The following is a 15,337-nucleotide window of genomic DNA, read 5'->3' on the forward strand; positions in this document are numbered from 1 at the left end:
CTTTTTTCTGAATGTAATTTAAAGTATTGTTTCTAAAAAAGCCTTTAAACCTAAAGAAAATATGGTGAAAGAAAATGACTAATTAATTATACATATTTAAAAATAATTTTTGAGAGTGGTAAATTTATACAGAATTATTCATATCTATCTCATCATCAATGTATTGATATATCATGATCAACAAATATCCATATTTATTAAATATCCAGTGTGCAAGTTGACTCATTGCTTTTTGTAAAATTTTGGGAGTTTAAAAAATCGACTTACACACCATAATATACAGTAAACCATAGCACATGTTGAAAGCAATTCACAAGCGAGAAAAAGATTTTGCATTCTATTAGCATGACATGAGAAAAAAAGTATTTCTCTCTATTACACAATAATGTCGAGGCTAATTACTCGTGTGGTAAGGGACAATAGGGCCATTTCATGAAATGGCCTAATCATTCCATGGGATTAACAGGTTTTTCCCATAATTTCAATCCCCAAGAGAGTATGCAAGACTAAGTTTCAGTCAGTGACAGAATTAGGCTACTATCATTGCAACCAGAGATAATATTAATTCTACTATCCTCCAAGTTATGTAACAATGTAGCAACAAATCATTTATAAAAATGGTAGGTACATTGGCCATTAATACAAGTGGCTTTATTTAGAGAAGTCTAGGTGAAACTGATATTGAGTTACTTCTGATAGAGATGTATTTGTCTCTACACTTCCTGAATACAGTATAGAACCATTATCCGGTATCCAGAAAATGGGGGGAAATTTTGCTTGGTTTTCCTGCCATTTTGCACTAGAACGATCGAAGAGAAAAGCAGAAGTTTGACTCATCCTTGAAATTGATTAGAGAAGAGTGTAGGGAGGGGGTATTTTTCTCCCTGTTTATCAAGAGAAAATTTCAATATCCATGACCTTAAAGATCTTTAGATTGAGAGGGGGCAGGAAAGGGACAAATGTTTTATTTTCTAATGTGTGTCCGAAAGAATCATTGTTTTTCTGATATAAGCTGCTGTCAATAAACAGGATGGCCACTCAAATCAGGTTTCGAATTTCCCTGATTTTGCCAGGTTTTCCAGTAAAAATCTTAAAATTTCCAGGTATTTGTTTGCAAAAGAAAATAATTCCAAGCAATTATACATTAATAAATTTTTATATTTATTTACATTTCAATATGAAGCCATTTTATATTGCATTTAATCCAAACAGTGCTCTTCATAAAATTCATTGATATAATTTTCTTTAAACCCATATCTAAAGTGAATGTTCAAATAATGTTGTTTGTTTTGAATTAGCACTATTATTTTAAGAGCTATTCAGTATTCGCAAATGCAAAATTGTCAAATTTCTTGTTCTATATTCTATAGAAAAAACTAGATAAAATTATTTAAATTATATTCTTTTTTTTCTTATTTGAAATTAGAATATTTAAAAAATTCCAATCTAACTACATGGCTTCTCAGTTTAGATTAGTTAATTGTGTTTTACAAATAGGCAATTACATGGTGTCAGACGTAAAAAAAAGGAACATAAATTTCCATAAAATATCATAACCTATCGAAAAACAATTTGTTTTATAAAAACTGATCATAATATGTGCAAATTAAATTGATTAAATTATTGGAGTTGGTGGTAAATCACATGAAAGCAAAAAATGATTACTCATTTACAAATTGTCTAAACTATGTGAATTTGTTTGTAATTGAAATGTAAACTTGACTGAATTCTGAAGCTGACATTTGAATAAAAAATTTAATGCAGTTCTCAACTTGCAAAACATGATATATAATTAATTTGAAATTTGGTATGTGTTCTAAGGGGAAAGGTTGTTAAACAAATTATAATAGGTAAAGGTGGGGATATACATTATTGTAAATTAATCTAAAAGAATATTTCAATTGTTTCCATTCATATTTCACTATATTTTATAAAGAAAAAGCAAAATAAGAGATAGAAATAAAAGCAAATATAATGAAAAGAAAAGCAATGGTGTCTAACGCAAAAATAATTAATTAGAAATTTACAATAAAAATATTATTATATTAAAATCTTGCTTTGAACAAAAAATATAATTTAATTACGTTATATCCTAGTGGCACAGTACAATTACAAATATATAATTAAAGTATTGATTTATAAATATATTTGGTGTCGCACATAAAATACCCAAAAATTATCTTAATTTTTTTTTTTTTTTTTTAAATCAGAATACGAAATGTTTCTAAACATTTGTGCAAGATAACCTGTTTCGTTACAGTTTACTTTAATTATTATTTTTTCCCTTTTCTATTATTAGTGTGAATTTTCTTTTAATTTTAAAAAGTACTTTGCTAGAGATTCTCTTACCACGGTTAAAAAATTCAAATGATGTAGCCCTTCATTTAACAGCCTATAACTTATTGAAAACTGATATTTATAAGTCAGTATTTCTAACTCTTCAATTTTTTACTTTGGAAATGATACCTTGTTTACTTAATATTAAGTTTAAAATTTTGGTCATCTTGTTGCCCAACTTGAAACCTGTACTTGTGCAGTAAAAAAAAAAAAAAAAAAAAAAAAAAAAAAAAAAAAAAAAACATATTTATTTTTTTTCTAATAAACACATGTAAATATTTTTTCTATGTATATACTAAGTTTGTACAACATTTAACATGTTTCCTATAGATTCCTTGTCTCTGCCAGCTTTCAGAGTAAAAGGAGAAATAGTTTTGCAAATATCATCTCTGAAATGTTAGCAATATTTACTAACTTTCAACATTCTGATTAATGCAAAATTCAAATCATAAATCAAATATTAACCAACAAAACGTAAAATTAAATGTTAACATTTAAATAGTGATTTGTAAAAGAACCTTTTTCTAAAATTAAATTTGTTATTAAAGGTTAAAATAAAATCCAGAAAATTAACATCAATGCAACAATTGTAATGATTTTGTTGTAAGGGGTGATTGGTTGGCTTGGCTGAGGAAAAAATAATTCATTGCAAACAAAAAATAATACAAAAGCTTTAAGAAAAAATTACATGATGAAGTCTATTATTAAATTATAACCAATTATTCTTTGGAGAATTTTATAAAGTTAAAAATACAAAAACATTTTGTTAAAAGAAAAATTGCCCGCAAAGCATCTGAACAAACTTGAACGATAAAGGCCCACGGACTAGATGAAGATGAAAAAAAACTTTTATTAATAGAAGCAAATATCCTAACCCTTTCCTCCACCTCCCCCACAATCTTTACCTTTCCTAAACTGTATAGTCCCATAATTTCCAGAGGTCAAGGGTTTCTCCATTCATTTAGCAACCACGGGAGAGTTTCATATGGCATTCTAGTTTAGCAGGGTGATAATGGAGAGAATTTTAATAAAAACAAAGTACATAAGTAAACAAAAGTACAAATTACAATAAAACAAAGTACAAAGTAAATTTTAATAAAAACAAAGTTAAGTTGATAATATTTAAATTTTTTGACGATAAATTTCCGTCTAAATAAAGTGGGTATAAGGGATAGTAAAATTATTTTTAAAAAAATTTCCAGCTTATTTTTAAAATTCCCTGATTTTTCCAGGTTTTTATCCAAATTTCCCTGATTATTCCAAGTTTTTTCCAATACAAAAAAATTCCCTGATAATTCCAGGTGGGTGGCCACCCTGATTAAACATAAAGGAGTGGCATGCTGATTGCGTTTTCTCTTTGATTTATGAGGAGGTGGGAGATATGCATTGCAGGTGCGTATCAGTAAAAGGGGAATAAAAAGAAAAATATATCTTTGTACTTTACTAATAAAAAGTAAAAAAAGTGAAATGGAAATATGCAAACAATTAAAATACGGCTATTTTTTATTCAATTATAAAGTAGCAATATAGTAAAATTTAATTTAATCAATTAAAAACTAATCAGAAGAATTTTTTAAATTATAAACATAAATGACTGTGCTAGTGGGAGGGAAAAATACAAAAATCATCAAGCTTTGTCCAGACTACTACTACTAAAATTCATAATTCATCCAAATAAATATGAATAAACTTTTATTATTGGTACAATTAAATGATTCCAAAGAGATTTATAAAACATTTGTTAGAATCCAAATATGAGTAGTTCATTTTTTTAACGCATTATTTAAAAAAGCGGATTAAATAAAATTATAAAATCGCAACATTTAATTAAAAACGCAACAAAGTTTTGCCACGCCTTATAAGAACACGATGTTTTAAAAATAAAAACGACATTAAAAAAATAAGTATGATTCTTTTTCTAAACTCGGATCCTGGTGAATTTAAAATCTGGAGTGAAAATTCGGAAATTGAACAATGATATGGTCTAAAAGTAAAATGATGGATTTGTAAGCCCTGAGAAGTGTCAGGGGAAAACGCAATTTTACCCTAAATTCGGAAATTATCATTGTCATTGAATCAATTCAATCAAAGACAACACTGAATCAAATTGTTGAATTTCACTCTTCCTTTTTTCGTAATATCGTAATTTGAGCAATTGGGGATTTAAAAAAATATGATTTTTTTCCCGAACCAACCATCATTTGGTGCATCTTCAAGATTCTTCTATTATTTATTCTTAATCATTTCTGTGTGTTGTCAATTGGATATCCGAGTTAAGGAACTTGAAACTTATGCCTCAAGAGTATTGGCATGTTAGAATTTTTTTAAATCTACTTTAGTTACTCAGTTTTGTTATCCTTGATTTATTATGTCAAGTTGTTTTATAATTTTCGGAAAATACATTATTATTACGATAAACAAAGCAGTATTTTTCTAGTTTTTCTTGATGTGGAATCACATCTGCAATCATTACAAATAGTCTTCTTTTGTAAAAAATAAAATAGAATATTATTTATTAATCCAAGCATACAATTATTTATTACTAACAGGAGATGATTGTTTTATGAAGCATTACAAATCTGATTCCACTATGTTTTTTTCCCCATCGTTCACAATAAATTTCGTACTCAATCAGTTCGTTTTATTCATAACTTTTAAGATAAAGTTTTTTTTTTTTTTTTAATTTAGCTGATCATAGCCTTGTCCAGGGTTTTAATATTCATTTTTCTTGTCTAAACTTGTAAATGTTTCTATTCTTTTAAATTTTATTTTTCTAACATTTCTTACAAAATTTAGGAGAGCTTTTCTTTTTTTTTCTTCTTATTTTAAAATGTCTTACTCTTTTTCATTGTAATTTGTGTTTGATATAACATTGAATAACATAATTTCTTGGCCGATCCAGAAAACCAGAAAATTCAGACATCCGGGATTGCGATGGTTCTGGGCATACCGGGTAATTTCTCTACTGTATACACGTTTTATTCTGACTGTTTTTTTTTTTTTTTTTGTCTGGCCCAAATTCAAGGTGGCTTTATTTGAGCAAGACACACTTCACAAATAGTATACTGTTAAATAGTAGAATTGAAACAGAGCATTATCAATTACTGGTGTCTCGTTAATTTTGAAAAACATGATTCAACTATATCATTATACACTACCTCTGGGGACATCCACAATTCAAATCAATGCCATCTGTTTGCCTATTTAAAAAATAAATATATTTTTTTAAAAATTCTTCTTATTATTATTACTAAATGCATTAAGTTGTAATGAACAATGAAATTCATGTTCAAAATAGTACAAACATTTGTAAGTCTTACGAATATATAAGTTCAGCACACTCAGATAGCTCAACAGCATTCTTTGCAGCAAATTGTGCTACCAAGGGTCTGTCCTCTGAAAATAAGTACAAGGCAAAAAGGATTTTAATAATAAATATTATTTAGTAAAAAACACTGCAGGATTTGTAAGAATTATCAGAGGATAACAAACGAGGACTTTTTAGCACACCACAAAATTTATAGAAGAGACATAATAACATGTTAAATCAATTTACATGAGTTTTAGGAGATATGCAAGCAGAACATCTAGTTTAAAAAATAACAGCAGAATTTGCTAAAGTAATATAAATTAAAATATTTAAAACGGATTTATCAAAGCTTAGCCCTTAAATGTATAGTGATTGGATCTGCATCATATGTTTAAAACCTCATACCTCTTTATGTAGCAACCTTTGCATAGTTTTTTTTTTTATTTATTTTAATTTTATCAAAACTATGTTATCACTTCTGAATGCAACTGGAACTTTTGACATTACAATTTCATTTTGGCAAATGTTAAGAATTATGACTATCTATATAAGAAAATAATTATGCTTGAAAACTATCATTTATAATAAAAATTTATGTTTGAAACATTATAATATTGTATACAGTATACTTATAGATAGTTTATGATGATGTAGAGTTACAACGATATGTTTTTTTAAAAATTAATACATATATATATACATATTTTATATATATATATATTATATATATATATATATATATATGTAATGTAGAATTTCTCATTTGAGTCTTTCTATATTAACTGGTAAGCTTAAAACATATGTTTCTTATCAAGTTTAAGATGTAGAAGTCGGTCTCTCACAAAGAGCCATAAAAAGTCAAGATGAACCAGATAAGGCCAGATAAAAGATTATTTTCTGAAGTTAATGGACAATAATTCATCAATGAAGATAGTCCCAGAAAGTTCCCACCGTCAGAGTGGCGAGATACTTTTAGCGAATCAAAACCTCTAAATTTTATAAATTGAATGACATTTCATTCAGATAAGAAGATACTTGCAACCACGCCCTCTCAGAATCTCACTTTAAAAACTCAGGACAGGCAAAATTGCGTGTCTTTTTCATATTTTCAATGGCTAGATAAAGCTGGGCCAAATCCCAAACAATCCCTGCAAAGGGGGAAACCTGATGTAAATATCCCACGCATAATGTTTGCAATACTCCATCTAACGAAATAAAATGCCTTTTTAACAGAAGCCGCCTCAGTATCTTCAATTATCTAGCCTTTAAAGACATAACATGACAAGCCGGCAGTCGAAAGTAATTTGTTTGGGAATAATGGCCCCAGAAATAAACAGCAAAGAACATACTCATCGTTGCCCTTCAACGAAAAGATTAGAGAAATATATATTACCTTCCGAAAAAGAAGATGAAAAGAAACAACAAATATGTCAACAAGTTCCGATGCATGGGGTGAAAAAGCTGAATTCCGTATAGTTCCCACCACAAAAAATAAATAGAAAAATGTGCAAGTGGATCGTCAAATCAACAATAAAAAAAACTTTATCGTCTGCTGAAGTCGAGATACAACCATGGAAAAAGATTATGTCAGAATAATTATTCATTCTAAAGTTCACCACCGCATCTGGATCAGTCAAAGAATCATCAAAAGCCATATGGAGAATTTCAACTCAGTAGAATCCCCAACCCCCCAAGAAAAGAAATGATATTACATCTTTTTACAGTTCAAAGTGAAGCGGCATTCTTCCTCTAGGTGACGACATCTAAAAGAACACTTGCATCGAAATCATGGAAAACATCTGGAAGGAGGATCTGGACTTACAACGGCTCAGAATCAAATATAAACATTATCTTCAAAACTCTAGAAGTAGTAAAAGTATTCCGCGTATCTTCACATAAAATGTTTAAGTCAAACGTTTTAATATATAAGTATAAATTTGCAATGACAACTAAACACGTCATTCTTCTAAATGGGTAAGTTATTTTTATAAAAAATATTCAATTTCTATAGGGATTTTCATTTAGTTTTAAAAGGAAGTACATTTGTTTCCTATTATTTAATTGAATATTATGTATAAGTATTTCGTGAAATTATGCTCTTCATTAAAGTTAATTTTAAAGGAGAAAGAAAAAAAAAATTTTGATAAATTGTAAGAAATGAAAATTCTAAAACATAATGAGCTAAAATTGTTCAAAATATTGAGGTATATTATGTTAATATTCTCTTATTGTTTACGAAATTTTTCAAAAAGTTTACATATGAAAATAAGAAAGAAAAAATAATTAATGAGTGTAATATCAATGATAATCATGAAAATATTAAAAGTAATTGTGGAATATATAGGGAGCCGAATTCGGTTAATTCTAAAAGTATACAAACTTCTAATAATTTTAAAAATACTGAAATTTGTGCCAATGTAGAAAAAAATAATTCAAATGTAACTCAAAATGTAAATATTGAATTTAGGATAGATTTTTTAGATTTTGAAACAGTTGTTCCACTTTTTAAAGGCAAAAAACACGAAAATGTTAATTGGTGGTTCGAAGTATTTGAAGATCAGGCTAAATTTTTTAATTTATCTCCTTTACATAAATTTGTATATGCAAAAAGGTGTTTACGCGAAAATGCGTTGATACTTCTTCGTAGCCATCCTAATATTAATTCGTTTTCTCAATTGAAGGAATTATTAATCGATGAATTTCTTGTTACATATAACTCAGCTGAAATTCATGAAATATTAAGAAATAGGAAAAAGCATACGCACGAATCAGTGCAAGAATATTTTTTAAAATTAAAAGAAATTGCAATTCAAAATAGAATTGATGACCAATCTTTAAAATATTGTATTAATGGCATACCCGATACCGTAGATAATAAAGCTATATTATATGGGTCAAATAATCTAAATGAGTTTAAAAATAAACTAAGAATATATGACCAAATGTGCATAGATAGAGAAAAAAATAAAATACATAATAATGGCATTCGTTACAATACTCCTAAATTACAAAAGGAGGTTAAACTGCATTTAAATGATTATAAAAATGATGAAAATCAGGCGATACATGAGATGCGAGATTTGCCGCCCAGACCGTGTAAATTTTGCGAAAAAATAGGCATACGAAAAGCATATCACTGGGGGCAATTCTGTTCAAATAATCCGGCTATAAGTTAAAATTAAGTTGGAAAATCAAAGACTAAAAAGTATCAATTACTTGTGTCAGGATACATAGAAAGTGAACAATCCGTACAAAAGGATAAAAAAGAAAAGAAAGATAACTCGAGTTGCATGCAAAAATTAATGTTAAACTTGGATACGGGATCAACGATAAATTTGATACCCGAGCATATTGTTAAGAAATTGAATGTTCCCGTTAGAAGTTGTACAGGGATAAATGTTATCCAAACAAAAGGAAAATTAACACTTGCAAAAAAGTGTACTCTTAATTTAAAAATTGGTAATATGGTTAGATCGACTGAGTTTCTAGTACTTAACAACGATCTAAACTATGCCATATTAGGGGTACAATCTTGATGTGATTTTCACATCGTTATAAATTGTGTAAAGCAAATTGTTACCCAGAGAAACAGAAAACTGATCACTTTCTCACCTCTGGAAAATCGCGACTTAACTTTACAAATAATAACTGAAAATCCAATGCAAATAAGTGTTAGTAATAGTAAACAAAAAGAGGATGAAACTGAGAAAGGGAACATTAAACAATCAATTTCAAAAATAAATATGACAAATAACGTAAACGAAAATAATCGTTGTACGGAAAAGATAAAAGAAAAAGTTAAAAAAGATCTAAAGAATTCGAATGTTTCTGAGATAAATTCTGGTAATGGAGACACAAATTATCAGAACGTCATTCACGAAACAACTGAATCGATAGAAAGTGTGAAAAATTCTGATTTACTCAGAATTCTAAGGGAATATGAGGATATATTTGCTAAGAATAAATATGATGTAGGCAAAGTTAGAATAGAACCACAACGGGTGAGGTTGACTTCGGATTTACCGATCTCTTTAAGGCCATATAAAACATCTCCGAAACAACAGGAAGAAATCGATAACCAAATTCAGGAGTTATTAAAACATAATATTATAAAAGAAAGTTCTTCTCCATATTCTGCACCAGTAACATTAGTATTTAAAAAGGAGGAAAATAAAAAAACGCGTTTATGTGTAGATTTCAGAAAATTAAATCAGGTGACAAAGTCGGATGCTGAACCGTTACCTCTCATGGAATCTCTAATTGATAAATTAGCTCAAATTTCTTATTATTCTTCTATAGACCTCATTAGTGGTTATTGGCATTTACAAATCCACTCAGAAGACACAGAAAAATTAGCATTTGCAACACACAATGGGTTATATGAATGGTTACGTTTACCTTTTGGTTGGAAAAACGCCCCAAGCATTTTTCAGAGAACTATTCGTAGAATTCTTACTAAACATAAAATTAAATTCGCTGCAAATTATTTTGACGATATAATTATTTTTTCAAACAGCTATTCTGAACATTTAGATCATATTAAACAAATTTTTGAGATATGTAGACAAGAAAATATTAAATTAAAATTTTCTAAATGTTCCTTTCTAAAACAAAAAATTGACTTTTTGGGGTATGAGATAACAAACGGCACTGTTACACCAAATAATAGTAATATTGAAGCTATTAAAAAATTAAAACCTCCTACAAATGTAAAATCCTTGCAAAGATTTCTAGGATCCATTAATGTTTATAATAAATTTATAGATAAATATGCAGCTATTCGAGCTCCACTAAATAGTTTGTTAAAAAAGGATACTAAATGGATATGGACAGATGAATGTCAGAAATCTTTTGAATCTCTTAAATCAGCTTTAACTATTAAACCAATATTAAAAATATTTAATCCTTCTCATGATTGTCATATTTTTGTTGATGCCAGTACAAATGGTATTGGTGCTGTACTTAAACAATGTGATGAATCTGGTGTTCTGTATCCCGTAGCGTTCCACTCCCGCTCATTAAAAGATTATGAAAAGAACTATTTTATCACTGAGCTGGAATGTCTCGCTATTGTGGACACTTTAAATAAATTTCATCACTACCTTTTCGGAAAGAAATTTACTATACATACGGACCATGCAGCCCTTCTTTGGCTTAAAAATGTTAAAAATCTTAAATGGAGATTATTTCGTTGGTCCTTACACCTTAGTATGTATGATTACGTTGTAAAATATACAAAATGTAGTACAAATATAGAAGCAGATATGCTTTCGAGAGAAATACCAGATTCAAATGTAAATGTAAACAATCAGGGAAGTCAAGTATCACATCTTTTGCAATTAAATGAAATAATAGAGGCTCAAAAAACTAACAATTTAACTGGAAAATTTGTAGATATAGACTTTTCACCAGGTGACACAGTCATGTATGAAGAATTTAAATATCCTAACACTAGGAAACTCTCTCCAACTTTTAGTGGTCCTTATATCATCATTCAAAAGATGTCTGATGTAAATTATGAAATAAACAAAAAGAATAGTCATACTAAAGAAAAAACAGAAATTGTACATGTTTCTAAACTAAGAAAATATTATGTACCAGAGAAATTAAAGCTTAATCATGAATAAAATTTATTAAATAGAAAATGTAAATATTAAAGTGAAAAACAAATATATGATTTGTTTTGCAGTATACAAATTTGATATGAAATTATTAGGTACATGGTTCGTTTGAACATGTGACCCCTTTCTTGAGGGAAGATCAGACCCCTCAAAATTTCTACAGAGGGAGTGTTTACCCGAATTTTCAAAATAAATATGAAACGAAATTTCTCATATGATCTAACCAAAAACAAATAATATTTTATTATTGTTGCGTATTTTGAGATAGGATCTTCCGTATCAATATTGCTGAGATACAGGATTGTTCTCCTTTTGGGGAACTACAATTTTGTATCCAGTAAGAAGCCCTTAACGATACTAGAATATTATATTCTAGAGAAACGACACATTTGTGTCCTTTTCTTATTTCTTTCATTCACTTTAAAAATATATGTGAATAATGAAATTCTGTTTATGTGTTTTTAAGTTTATTATTTCTAATTTGTTTTCTTTATATTTACTTAAAAAAGAAAAAAAAAACTTCCTTTATATCATTTTATGGTGTTATTAAACAGAATTTTTCGAAGAAATTTTTTTTTAATAAGAATAGAGACTCTAAATCTTTTTGTTTATGTTTTTGCTATATGTTTATGTGTGCATAAATTTTGATACATTACCTATAGAAGATAATTTGATGTAAACATTACATAATGTTATACTTAATAGCTATGCATGTTTTCTTGTGCACAGCTCTTACTTTAGATTTGTTATTTTTGTCTTGCTTGAAGATTTTTATTTGATAATTTAATGTGTATTTTGCTATAACTTTATGGAAAATTCTGATGGAAGGGGTTGCAAGTAATTAACCATAATTTTACCCTAAATTCTAAATTTAATAGTAAATGAAATTTTTTCGGAGAGGGGGGATGTAATATAGAATTTCTTATTTGAGTCTTTCTATATTAACTGGTAAGCTTAAAACATATGTTTCTTATCAAGTTTAAGATGTAGAAGTCGGTCTCTCACAAAGAGCCATAAAAAGTCAAGATGAACCAGATAAGGCCAGATAAAAGATTATTTTCTGAAGTTAATGGACAATAATTCATCAATGAAGATAGTCCCAGAAAGTTCCCACCGTCAGAGTGGCGAGATACTTTTAGCGAATCAAAACCTCTAAATTTTATAAATTGAATGACGTTTCATTCAGATAAGAAGATACTTGCAACCACGCCCTCTCAGAATCTCACTTTATATATATATATATAACTATATATATATATATATACACTACCGGTCAAAAGTTTGCGAAAATTTTGAAATCTACAAAAAAAAGTTCTAAATTCAAATGTTCATAGAACTGAGAAAAATCATTCAAATTGCATGAAAATTTGATATGTTCTAAGGTGAACCCTTTAAAGTTAATTGCATATGATCAAATTGCAATAATTTGTTTTTTGCGAACTGAATCCAGCTTTTCATCATGAGTTGTTTCTATGTTGAAAAAAGTTGTCAAGTTTGAACACTTGCCAAACTTGCAATAAAAATTTTTTGTACTTTCTGTTAATAGAAAATAGTTATTTGAACAGTTCTATGGAGGCCCTCAAAATTTCAAATCTATTTGATTTTTTTTGACGAAGTTATAGAATTTTGAAAAACATGTGTACTTTTCTCGATTTTTAAGCATTCCACATTTGCGGTCCTTTGGTCTATACATCTTCGACCAAAGAACTTTTTAATTTTAATGTTTTCTATATTTTCAAATATTTAATATTGATTATAAAACAAATATTCTTATTTATTATTGTAATTATTGTTACTACAAAGAATTTATTATGAATATAATTAAAACAATATCTGATAGATGTCACATTTCATTGAAAATTTGTTTGTTCTTGCAAACGATGCTCTGATATTTGAATCGAAGTCAGTTATGGGACAATTTACAACAGGAATGGAACTCTATATCACTTGAAGTGATTAATGGTTTATTAGAACGAGTGCTATGCATATGTAAGGCTATAATAAAAGCAAAATGTGGATGGTTCGAGGAATCTAAGATTTAAATGTTAATTTATTTAATTACAAAATACGAATAAAAATATTTTAAATATTTGAAATGTTGTAAATAAAATAGTTTAATAAAAATGCAAATTTTTTATACTATTGTTATTATTTTTTTAGAATTATTTATGTAATTATTGTTATAACTTTTTATTTTAATTTAATATAAAGTAAAAATATCACAACAAAACTAATACATGTAAGCAATAAATATAAACAATAAATATAAACAATAATAATTACAATAATGAATAAGAGTATTTGTTTTATAATAAATATTAATTATTTGAAAATATAGAAAACATAAAACTTAAGAAGTTCTTTGATAGAAGATGTATAGACCAGAAGACTGCATATGTGGAATGCTCAAAAATCAAGAGAAGTACACATGTTTTTCAAAATTCTATAACTTCGTCAAAAAAAATCGAATCGATTTGAAATTTTGAGGGCTTACATAGAACTGTTCAAATAACTATTTTCTATTAATAGAAAGTACAAAAAATATGTTTTGCAAGTTTGGCAAGTGTTCAAACTTAACAACTTTTTTCACCATAAGAACAATCCGTGATGAAAAGCTGGATTCAGTTCGCAAAAAACAAAGTATTGCAATTTGATCATATGTAACTAACAGTAAAGGGTTCACTTTAGATCATATCAAATTTTCATGCTATTTGAATGATTTTTCGCAGTTCTATGAACATTTGAATTTAGACCTTTTCTTTGCAGATTTCAAAATTTTCGCAAACTTTTGACCGGTAGTGTATATATATATATATACACAAATTAACATGAAAAACATGAATAAAATAAAAATAAAAAACTAAATGGTAGAGAAACAAGAATGGTATAAGCAAATAGTCGTTGTCAAGACACATCTAATTGCCATAAATAATGCGATATTTCTGAATAAAGAATAATTATCCTAAGATAAAAATTATTCTTTATATGTGTCGATATCGCAAAAAACCTTATTTTGAAAAAAATCATGAAATAAAAGCAAAATGTAAAAGGAAATCAAACTTACCGGCGTGAATTAAAACGCGGTTTAGGTTTAAAAGTACAATAATAAAACAGTTAACAAAAATCGCGAAGATGTAAAATATTGCTTATAGCTTGAATCGAATATAATAAAATTAAAAAAACATTTGATCGAAGAAGAAGAAGAAAAAAAATTAAAAAAAAAATAAAATAAAAAAAATAATAAAAAAAAAAATATATATATATATATATATATATATATATATATATATAACTATATATATATATAACTATATATATATATAACTATATATATATATAACTATATATATATAACTATATATATATATAACTATATATATATATAACTATATATATATATATATATGTATATACAGGGTTGCCACAGTAAAAAATGAACAAAAATAGTTGCTTTTAGTAGCCTCAAGCATGAAAATAGTTGCCTGAACAGGAACAAAAATTTAACATCAAAAACAGTAGCCAAATAACTAAAATTATAGCTTAATTGTCAAATACTATTATTAGGACTGGGTGACTTCAGAAATTTTAAATCGTGATACATTGTCAGTTAGACATCATGATATAGTGATGTATCGCAATTCAGCATATGTTCACAAATTACCTATGGGAAATCTTTAAATCAATCAAAAATAAATAAAAAGGAATAAATCTAGCACAAAAGAAAATATTAATTCTAAACATATTCTACTATGACATCAATATCATTGCTTAATTTTTTCAATTAAACTAATAAAGAAGTCAAAGTAAAAGCAAACCCAAGCTTTATTTCCTTTTTCTTAAATTAAAAATGATTTAAGATTTATTGGTTTAAAAATAATAATACTGTAACAAATTATTTTACATACATGCATTAAAAATTAAAAGAAGAAAAAAACGAAAGTGGAAAACAAATCAAAGAAATGTTCAGTTTAGAAAAAAATGTTTTTTTTTTACTATTTGTTGAAAAAAAACATGCTTTTGAAACATCATTAGACGCTTTTTTAATTACTTATTTAAAATAATAAAAAGT

General features: G+C 27.3%; 1 protein-coding gene across 4 annotated transcripts in view; it reads right to left on the reverse strand.

The window, feature by feature from the left end:
• Positions 1-15,337, reverse strand: part of Dus4 (Dihydrouridine synthase 4) — a 96,575-nt gene that overhangs the window by 12,491 nt on the left and 68,747 nt on the right. For all 4 annotated transcript variants that reach the window (XM_087154792.1, XM_087154793.1, XM_087154791.1 and 1 more), the window contains 2 exons: positions 5,658-5,733; positions 5,496-5,537 (listed from right to left, as the gene is read on the reverse strand). In XM_087154792.1, the coding sequence (XP_087010918.1) occupies positions 5,496-5,537; positions 5,658-5,733 (118 nt within the window). The remainder of the gene's footprint in view (positions 1-5,495; positions 5,538-5,657; positions 5,734-15,337) is intronic.

This window comes from Parasteatoda tepidariorum, chromosome 11 (assembly GCF_982258835.1).
Source record: "Parasteatoda tepidariorum strain Cologne lab strain chromosome 11, Ptep-v5.0, whole genome shotgun sequence".
In the NCBI taxonomy this organism is placed as follows: domain Eukaryota; kingdom Metazoa; phylum Arthropoda; class Arachnida; order Araneae; family Theridiidae; genus Parasteatoda; species Parasteatoda tepidariorum.